The sequence below is a fragment of the Arachis ipaensis genome, chromosome B02 (assembly GCF_000816755.2).
Source record: "Arachis ipaensis cultivar K30076 chromosome B02, Araip1.1, whole genome shotgun sequence".
Classification (NCBI taxonomy): domain Eukaryota; kingdom Viridiplantae; phylum Streptophyta; class Magnoliopsida; order Fabales; family Fabaceae; genus Arachis; species Arachis ipaensis.
Window position 1 is genome coordinate 10,160,653 of NC_029786.2, and position 10,459 is coordinate 10,171,111.

The window sequence follows — 10,459 nt, forward strand, 5'->3', positions numbered from 1 at the left end:
GGAAATAATAAAAATGGATTTTTTAATAATTAAGAAAATAAAGTATAATTTTTTATTATTAATTTTTTAAATGAAATTAAAAAAATATAAAAAAAAGAATAATAAAAAATTAAAAGCACATTTTATTTTTTAAATATTTTTAATAATTAAGATGATCCATTTCTATTAATAATAACCCACTATTTTTTTTCGGCGAGTGTACGAATGTCAGAATGTGACGTTTTTCATAAGACCATCTTCAATAGGGAACTCATCTCAATTTCTGTTTATGGCTCACTTGTTATAAAAAATAACTCTACATCAGTTTTTGTGTCATAAACAATAAATAGGAACTCAAAGCATCTACTCTTCTCCATTAGGAGGAACTAACTTTAGTCCCTGTTATGATTCTACTTAATTAATTAATTAAAATACTTAAAATTAATGTAATTAATTTTTTCAATAATATAATTTAAATTTATAAATTTAAAAATAATTCACTATTAAAAGATATTAATATTAAATAAATTCATATATAACAATAATACACAATATATAATTCGGGATTACACTAATTTGTAAAATTAATTAATATAAAAAAACATAATTAAGCTCTATAGTTGACGACAAGAATTGTGAAATTGCCATATGTGTTCAATCAAGTCCTCTTTCAATTGTCTATACTGCTGCCTATTTCGAAGTAGGGCATTTCTTTGGAAAAATTGATGGTATGGTGCAAAATCTTCTTCTCCCAGCTGAGGTTGTGATAAGCCATTTTCGACATAATCATACTCTAAGCCTTGAGCAAAATTTCCTGCATAAGTGTCTCTTTAATAATAACGGTAACATAGTAACAGCTAGTTTCTAACGACTAATTTTGCAACGGCTAGTTTCGCAACAGCTAATTTTAATAATGTGGTTAGTATTTTAAATTTTAAAAATAAAAATTATTTAATAAATTAATTATAATTTAATTATTTAATTATATAAGTGTTAGCATTTTAATTATTTAATCTAATTAATTATTATAATTATTTTTTAAATAATTAATAAAAATTATTAATTAAATAGAGATATAATTATTTAATATAATGATTATGGTGTAAGAAAAAAGTGGAATGAAAACCAGCCGATGGAGATGCTCTAACTAGTTAACTATGTTAAATTATTGATTAAATATTTGGGTAGAACCTAAACCTACCTTAAGATTTATTTTATGAATTAACAATGTAGATTTATATTTAATATAGTTAAGTACATTTTTTCACTTTTGACTTTTGAAATAATTTTTGTGAGGACAGCTAATATTACAAAAAGTAACTTCTGAAGTATTTTAAAATACATTAAAAAGATTCTATAAATAAAAATAAAGTGATACTAGAAAATTAGGTAAATTTACTCTAGGTAATTAAGTACCTACTCTTTTAGGATGTGTTTGGTTTAACGTTGAAATCACATCAAGTAGTTCAGTCTTTTTGAAGTCTCAATATTTTTTTTTGCTATATATTTCTCTTTGAACGCAACTTTGATTCTATATTCAAGCGCTCGTTCTTCAAAAGTAACAAATTGGAACTTTTGTGTTCAATTGTTATGTTTGTAGAAGTAATTAAAAAAAATTATTCCTTTTCTACTAATTTTATCTTTCCTTCTCATTTATAAAAAAAACATAAAAAAAATTTATGTATTTTTTTCCTACTAATTTTATCCTTCCTTCTCATTTGTTATTTTTTTATAAAATTTTTAATACTCATTGTTAGTATAATATTTTTTAATCATTTACTAAAACTTTTTTTGTTATTTTTTTATTTGGATTTGTATAATTTTTACCATGTTCTCAAATTAGTATATATTTGAACTTCTCTGGAATGTTTGTGTTCCACAACCAGTTCCAATTACTGTTGGCATTTCAATTTAATGTTTTCTTTAATAACCATCTATAACCCTCCCTTGCACTATACTTTTTTGTTGCTGCAGGCCACCACTTTCACTGTGGTTCCAACTTAGTCAAACTAGAATATCTCAGACCACAAATAAACTGCTTAATCTCATGCGGAATAGGCGTGGTAAGACTATCAACCTCCCAAGACACCCCTTTCCACAAGTCAGCCACCATGAAATCTGATTCAGAAATATGTACATAAGGAACAAGGTTGCAAAGCTTACCAAAAGGAGTCCACTCATCATACCAAACTGATTTGTGGACATCTCCAATATTCCAATGAAGCCCTTCCTTGAGATGCTCATAGGCACTTTGACCAGAGGCAGCCCTTTTCTAGTCGCTTGGCCTTTCCACAAGAATTGTCTCATCAAGGAATCAATTTTATTACATGCATACTTCGGGAGAAGAGAAATTTGCATTTCATAAACTGAGATGGAGGCCAGAACCGATTTAACAAGACAAAGCTTCCCTGCCTTATTCAGTAGGCATCCTTTCCAACTGGAGAGCTTCCTCGAAATTTTTTCAATAACCTCCTGAGTTGTCTTCCTGGAAGCTCTGGCATGACCGATGTTAATTCTCAGGTATTTACCCAAATCATTGTAGAACCGGATGTTAGAGACCCCTGAGAGAACCTCTTTTCTCCTCTCCGACACCCTCTTGGAACACTGGGCCTTTGACTTATGAAGATTTACCTTTAAACCTGACGCTCTAGAAAACAAGTCCAAACAATGCATGACCTCTATTACTTGAGCTTTTGATGCCTTACAGAAAAGCAAAAGATCATCTGCAAACATCAAATGAGAGAGTCGTGGTCCATTCCTAGAAACCGCAACTGGGTTCCACAAACCTTGGGAAACTCTATGAGAGATAAAGCAGGCAATCATTTCCATACAGAGTACAAATAGATAAGGAGACATAGGATCTCCTTGCCTCAACCCTCTCTTCGGATTGAAATTTTGGAGCCTGTTCCCATTCCACAAAACTGCCAACGAAGAGGAAGTCACACAATTCAATATAAGATTAATGGTAGCCTTTGGAAACCCAAACCGAACCAAAGTAGCTTCCAGAAGAGATGTGTAAGAGATGTAACAAGGCGCAGGAGACTATGGAGCATTGCCTTAGAGACTGTGAACGATCAAAGGCAATCTGGTATATGTTGGATCCTAATATCCTGGACTCGACAGCTGGTAATGCTCTTGAAGAGTGGTTTCGGAAGGCCTTGGCTAACAATGACATATTCAACACTGACAATGGTGCAATGACATATTCAACACTGACAACCCTTGGACAGACCATAAGGTTGTTGCCTTGGCCAGAATTACCGCCAAGGACTTACAGGTTTACAGGAATCGAAGCAATGCTTTTAGGTCTCTCCGAAATTGCCTGTGTTGGGAACCACCGGTAGGCAATAGTTTTAAAGTTAATTGTGATGCAAGCTTGTATATGGATTCAAATTTAGCGGGATTTGGGTGTATTATTAGAGATTCTAAGGGAGATTGGATCTCGGGCTGCTCTGGAAGCATTCCCCCTTGGTCTATAATCAGATGTGAATTATTTGCTGCTTGGAGGGGGCTGGTTTTAGCTTGGGATTGCGGTTTGAGGGATATTATATGTGAAACAGATTGCCTTGACATTCTGCCCATCATGCATTTGCTTACAAGTAGGTATCCATCTGAAGTAACAGATTTGGTTCACAAGATTCAGGAGCTTTTATCTCGTCCTTGGCTTGTTCACTTTGAATGGGTGTCCCGAGAAGCAAATAGAGCTGCGGATTGGATGGCTAAATATGGTGCCAAGAGTAACTCTAATCATGTTATTTGGTCTGAGCCTGGTGTTGATCTCCAACGAATCATCCGCTCGGATTTAGAATAGTTTTTGCTTTGTTTCTTTCCTTGTTTAGTCACCAAAAAAATTAGTATATATTTTATTTACTATTATTATTTATTCTTGTGAGCGAATCGTCTTATTGCCTTTACACAACTCAATTACTCAATCAAATATAGTATTATAAATTTAAATGGTAAATAATTTGCTTTCTTAATGACTCATCTTTTACATTCTTTAAGAATAACATTTTTGTTTTTCAATTTTGAAAAAGAAAAGTATGCACAACAGCACAAGATGATTCACTACTGATATGTGTCATTGTATGAGGTAGAACATAAATTCCTGTGCCGTGCTAAAATCTTCATTGATGCTGGCTAGAGAAGAACATCACATCTTGGTTTTTCCCATTGTAGAATACCTTAGTTTCAAAAGCATACTCTTCTTGTCGAAGAGTGTCTCCAATCTCCATTCTATATCCTTAACACTTTCCATCCTTCCATGATAGAGGCATGTAAACAATACATTCCAACTATGACAGAAATAACTGCCAATGGAAACTCATCAAGTATTGAATTATCTTAAATCATCTATCCCCAACTATTATACATCTAAAACTGGTTCCTTAGTCTCAAAAGAATAACCTGGTATTTGTTTAGATTCCATGGTTCTTGCATTGGCTTCCTGGTTGAATTGTTCATCAACTTCCTCAAACTCTGAAGTCTCTTCTGATGTATCATTGTCGTCTAAGTCCAAATTTGGTTCACCATTCAACTTTGCATGCTCATTCCCTTCTCTGTAGTTGCCTTGATAAGGTTGACCAGACACCTTAATTTTTATACGCCGTCCTCCTTTGACGTATCTATATTTCCACCTAGGTGGTGGATATTTTTGGTGTATCTTCTCATATTTGTCCAACATGCCCACCTCCTTAAAGACACCTCCAATCACTTGCACGACAGTCAAATTAGGATGAACACCAAGCTCCTCCATATCAGCAAAAACCTACAATCAGATCATGTCTGTTTCAGGGTGATATTTGGTGGATATTTAGAGAGTGAATATTTTCTAGCAATTAGCTTGTCTTGGTTATATATACCTCTTGAATTTTATTTATCTTCTATTCTTGTAATTATCATTTCTCTTTTGTCTCTGATAAATTTTCTCCTCCTAAATACATTTCACCAGTTGAACAAGTAATATCCTAGAATTTAGGAATTTCATGACTAGTAAGCAGATTATAAAGATGCAAATTATTTATATTGACATAAAATCACAAATCAGAATAATACCTCAAACATCTTGTCATACATGCCTCTCTTGTAGTAGATAGATATCATTTTATCAAAGAATTTACGAGGCAAGCTTTCCATATACTGCATTAATAACTTTGTCCAAAGCTCTTCAGCTTCATCGATTCGATCATCTTCTGCTAATGCATTCAATAATGTGAAATAGCTTCCCATAGTCCTACCTTGACCTTTGCTTAACATCCACTTTGTTACCTACAGTTCCATAGGTAATTTGCATACGCGGGAACTAATTTAGCCAGATCGAGTATACACAGCAACATAAGACATTAGAAGGTTAAACGAAACAAAAATTAAAAGAATAAACTCAAAATAAATTAAATAGGTCTGGTTCCTGAAGACGACATCCAACAACTTGGTGAATACAACATGAATGAAGACAAGGGCGTTAAGACTGCGTTTGAAAAGGAGACTAAAACTGAGAGACTAAGAACGGAAGACAAAGGCTGAGACAAAGATTACCGTCTCTGGTCAACAAACACAATACTGAGTTCTAATCTTCCCGTCTCAGTCCCAGTCTCTGAAAACAAACACTACCTAAAAGTTTACATGAATAACATTTCTTTGTTTAAGTACCTGTATTACCCGCTTCCACTCTTGTTGATCTTCTAGAGTCTTGAGTGCCTTTTTCATAGTAATTAAAGGGAACTCTAATTCCCAAGCAACATAGGAATCAAGAGCACCATAAACTTCCTCTTTGACATTTGACAGCTGTCTAATCTACACACAAGACACACAGAGACATTAACTTTCGCAAGAATCCAAATCACCTAAGAAAAAATCAATCAGAAATTTTCTACTATCATGATTATCAAGTGAGAAGAAAAAATTGGAACAGAAATTAAAGATTAAACTACCATTTCTAACTATGAAACTTTAAATCAGTGGCAAATTTAACCATGAATGGACGAAACTAGTTTTGTACCCACGAAAGATGGTTTATGCGACAAACGTATTCAAACTTTAATTTTATTCATGCGTAGATTTGTCAATATTCCAAACTTCCAATGGTAGAAATCAGAATTTTTCGTCTTTTGTACAAAATTAGTTTCCTTTATTCATGGTAGATTTGTCGACATGCTGAACTTTTATGATAGAAATGGCATTTATCCGAAATTAAATTAAGAACTTACAGTCTCAACAAGCTTAGCAGCCTTGTTAATGGTCCCAACTCTTTTATGGGTCTTCCAAACTCGTGGATAGCGCGGCCTTGGACCTTTTGCAGCACACACCTGAAATTACAACAAAAGAAATTCAGACAAAAAAATGTTTGAAGCTGGAAGAGTTTGCATATTTTAACAATCATAGTAATGTCACTTCCCAAATCTTACCACAGTGCTTCGTGTGCTTGATGGAATTTCCATTGCTTGAAATGTTTTAGCAATAAGTAAAGGAGAAACTCTCAGTGCATGCATCCTGAAGAACTGTCTTTACAATAGAACACTGAACACCATAACAATAAGAGCAATTCCGCTCATTTCAGTTTCCAATATAACACAGAAAAAGCATCAAGAAAAGTGAAAGAAATAGCATAATTATCAGAACCGAACCGGTAATTGACCCAATCATACAACCGGGTCACTGGTTCAACTGGTGGGCCCGGTTAACCCGGTCATAATTAAATAAAAATGTAAAATTATAAAATTAAAATCAAAAGTTAAAACTTAAAATACATGTCTTCACAAACATATTAATAACAATTAAGTGTCAATCTTTAGACATAACTAATGATGCCAAAAGAGATAATAATCTAGTCACTGGTACAAAATACTTTCTCAATTTAAATAAACAAGAGAGAGAGCAGAAAATAACATAATCAGTAAATCAAATTCAAGGGATGATCTCAAAGTCGCGTCTATATTTTCATAGGACAAATTTGAAACTTGACCAACATTTTCTTCATTTTGATATGCATTTATATCTACATTTGTGTATTTTTCACAAATCAATACCAAGAATAATTCATAATAGCAACTGAGTTGTGATGAAGACATTTTTAAAATTCTAGCAAAAAAAAACCAAACAGAGAGCATGGGAACAACAATTTAACTGAACAATTTTATTCTGAGTTGTAGAGAGCATAAACCGCATTTTCAACAACAAATTCAACTATGATAATTTTCAGCAACAAAAGATTTAGCTCAAAAGATGATTTACAGGTTTACAGATTTACAGCAACAAAAAATTACCTAAGTAATTATTTCAGCAAGACAACAAATTCAAGCTCCAGTGATGATAATCAATAACAAATTCAACAAAGTGATGATTTTCGGCAACAGAAAAAAAGTTCAATGATATTTCCAGCAACAAATTCAACTTTTAGCAACAAAATCAAGGTGCAGTGATGAATTACAGGCTGTTCAACTATGATAATTTTCAGCAACAAAAAGTTTAACTCCAAAGATGATTTACAGCAACAACAAAAATTTAGCTAAGTGATTATTTCAGCAAAACAGCAACAAATTCAAGATTCAGCGATGATAATCAGCAACAACTTCAACTCAGTGATGATTTTCATCAACAAAAAAAAAATAGCTCAGTGATATTTTCAGCAATAAATTCAACTTACAGCAACAAATTTAACAAATCCTAGTTCAGTTACGATTTACAGCAACATTTAGATCAGCAACAATAAAAATTACTTGATTAGATTCAGCAACATGAAAAACTACACGGAGAAGGGAAATCTGGAAAAGAGAGAACTGGGGAAGCGATGATGCAGGGACTCACCAACGGTCCACGGTCCACGGCGACGACCCCAAGGAAGGCGACAAAGCAAGGGACAACCACGCGAGTTGCTTCTGCCGCCGGCGACGAGGCGCCCAGGGAAGACCGTGAGACGTTGAGACGCCGGCGACGAGACAATGAGACGCCCGCAGTGTGACTGAGACGAGATTCGAGTGAGACTGAGAGGCAGAATCGAGAAGAGACAACCACGGACGACGAGCAGCAACAAACACGCAGAGCTCGAGCACTCACTGGCGGAGGGAGGCGCGAGCAGCCGAGTACAAACGGAGGAGAGAGGCGAGACGCGAGCACACGACGCGAAGGACCCGGCGAAAGGCCCGGCAACGGCAGCCAGCGTGCGGCGGTGACGGTGAACCGAGGTGAGCTGAGTGAGAGAGAGAGAGAGATGGGGATAACGGTGTTCATGGGCTGGGTGAGGCCGGGTTTAATGTGACCCAAATCCGGGACGAAATATATACCCGACCTATTTGTTAGACGTTCTAGACCTGATAAAACTTACATATTTTTTGACCACAATTATATTGAGTGAAAACCGGACCGTTAACAATAATTAATATTACATAATATGTATTGTGCCAAAAATATGAAAAGACAAAACAAAACTGCAGGAATCCAATCTTTAAACCATGCCCTCATTATATTAAAAAACATAATTTTGGGAATTAGATTTCATTGTAACTACATATGTGGAGTTTAACATGAACAAGTTTGAACTGAGACACTCAAAAAGTTTAAATGGAATTGAAATGAAGGTCAAGAACAAGTTTATTTCGTGCTCGTGAATTGAGTGACTTCAGCTGAGCAAAGCTTGCAGCTTGAGCCTCCATTTAAGAGTAAAGTACCAATCCGGTCCCTGTCCATTTCTCAAAATGACAAGACGATTCTTAACCAAAAACACGTTCCATTACGGTCCCTAACCCTGTACTCCGTCTGCCAACCCGGTCCTTCTGTCAGTTTTACGGCGAAAACTCGACGGAAATTGCTGACGTGTCAGGTTAAAAAATGGACAAGGACCTAGTTGTCTCTAAATTTAAATTAGTTAGGGGTTTATTTGTCTTTATTATTCTATAAACAATATTTTTAATTATATTTTTATTCATTATATTAATATTCTTTTTTAATAAAAAAGTACAAACTAATTAATAAATTATTCAAATTTAAAAATATCATTTATTATAAAACTAAATAAATAATTTTTAAATATATAAATAATAAACATTAAAATTCAGTTAATACATTAATAATAATAATCCTATGATATACTATTAGTATTATGATCTGTTTCATAATAAATGATATTTTTAAATTTGAATAATTTATTAATTAGTTTGTACTTTTTTATTAAAAAAAGAATATTAATATAATGAATAAAAATATAATTAAAAATATTATTTAAAGAATAATAAAGACAAATAAACCCCTAACCAATTTAAATTTAGAGACAACTAGGTCCCTGTCCATTTTTTAACCTGACACGTCAGCAATGAGTTTTCGCCGAAAAACTGACAGAAGGACCGGGTTGGCAGACGGAGTACAGAGTTAGAGACCGTAATGGAACGTGTTTTTGGTTAAGGATCGTCTTGTCATTTTGGAAAATGGACAGGGACCGAATTGGTACTTTACTCAAAAAGTTTAACATGAACAAGTTTGAACTGAGACACTCAAAAAGTTTAAATGGAATTGAAATGAAGGTCAAGAACAAGTTTATTTCGTGCTCGTGAATTGAGTGACTTCAGCTGAGCAAAGCTTGCAGCTTGAGCCTCCATTTAAAGACAAAGCAATCAAGAGGAGAAATTATAACAGAAATTAAATTATGTAACAATATCTGCTACAGTTCAAAACAGTAGCAAAAGCTAAGAAATTTGCTCCATTTGGGTTTGAAAGCATCAACATCCACACTTAATCAGAGTTCTAATAATAAAAAATTAATACCCATATCTTTAATCAGAATTTTAATAATCAAAATCAACACCCACATTCCTAAATTCACAAATTCTGATAATCAAAATTCTTATTCCCTAACCAGAATATTAATTAAACAATAAAATTAATTATTTACCTGAGAAAAAGACCGGAGAAGAGAGCAGAACAGAAGGAGCGGGACTAGCAGCGCAGAGCAGTGGCAGGAAAGTAATAGAGAAAAAGACGACCGGACCAAGCAAAGAAGCGTCAGTAGTCACCGAGAAGCAGGACAGCACTGTAGGTCATCAGTCGTCGGACGTCACCGAGAAGTGGGGACTGCCGGACTGGGGACTGGGGACTGGGGGAGAGAGGCTGAATGGCTGAGGGAGGCAGGGAGCTTGAGGGCTGCATTGTTGCGTGTACTCCCCCGCCCTGTCCTAATTGTGTAATGTGTATGATGACTGGCCGGGTCGGGTGACTCGAGTTATGGTTCGGTCCCGGTTTTATTTTCTTTTCAGATTTTATTTTTTCACTCTGGATCAATTTTGGGTCACTTCAGGTCCAGGTCTTCATCGTCCGAAATGCTTCGGTCAAACTGGCAGGATCGAGCCGAGTTTTAAAGTCCACAAACGTAACAGCAACGACTTGCTTGAAGAATGAGGCTGTGAGAGTAGTGAGGGAATAGTTATCAAATTCGAACGGATCAGCCGGTTCGATCGAAAATCCAGTAAACCAGATCTTTAATTGATCCGAATTA

At 34.7% G+C, this 10,459-nt stretch overlaps 1 protein-coding gene across 3 annotated transcripts; it reads right to left on the reverse strand.

Moving 5' to 3' along the window:
• Positions 3,947–10,001, reverse strand: LOC107624868 (pentatricopeptide repeat-containing protein At4g21190). Of its 3 annotated transcripts, none has more exons than XM_016327339.2 (6): positions 7,783–8,292; positions 6,384–6,495; positions 6,186–6,284; positions 5,629–5,772; positions 5,035–5,247; positions 3,947–4,747 (listed from the first exon to the last, which is right to left on the reverse strand). In XM_016327339.2, the coding sequence occupies exons 2-6, from the start codon at positions 6,465–6,467 to the stop codon at positions 4,346–4,348; spliced, it is 942 nt and encodes a 313-aa protein (XP_016182825.1). In that variant the 5' UTR covers positions 6,468–6,495; positions 7,783–8,292; the 3' UTR covers positions 3,947–4,345. The 3 variants fall into 3 exon arrangements, with proteins under 3 accessions (XP_016182825.1, XP_016182827.1, XP_016182826.1); XM_016327341.2 differs by lacking the exon at positions 7,783–8,292 and adding an exon at positions 9,860–10,001 and having other exon boundaries at positions 4,346–4,747; XM_016327340.2 differs by having other exon boundaries at positions 4,346–4,747; positions 6,384–6,497; positions 7,792–8,292.

Coding starts and splice junctions, on each gene's coding strand:
- LOC107624868 (XM_016327339.2), bottom strand. CDS start 6,467: ATGCATGCACTGAGAGTTTCTCCTTTACTTATTGCTAAAACATTTCAA. Junction 5,773..6,185: donor CTGCTAAGCTTGTTGAGACT/GTAAGTTCTTAA, acceptor TCTTGTGTGTAG/ATTAGACAGCTGTCAAATGT. Junction 4,748..5,034: donor TGTATGACAAGATGTTTGAG/GTATTATTCTGA, acceptor ATCTGATTGTAG/GTTTTTGCTGATATGGAGGA.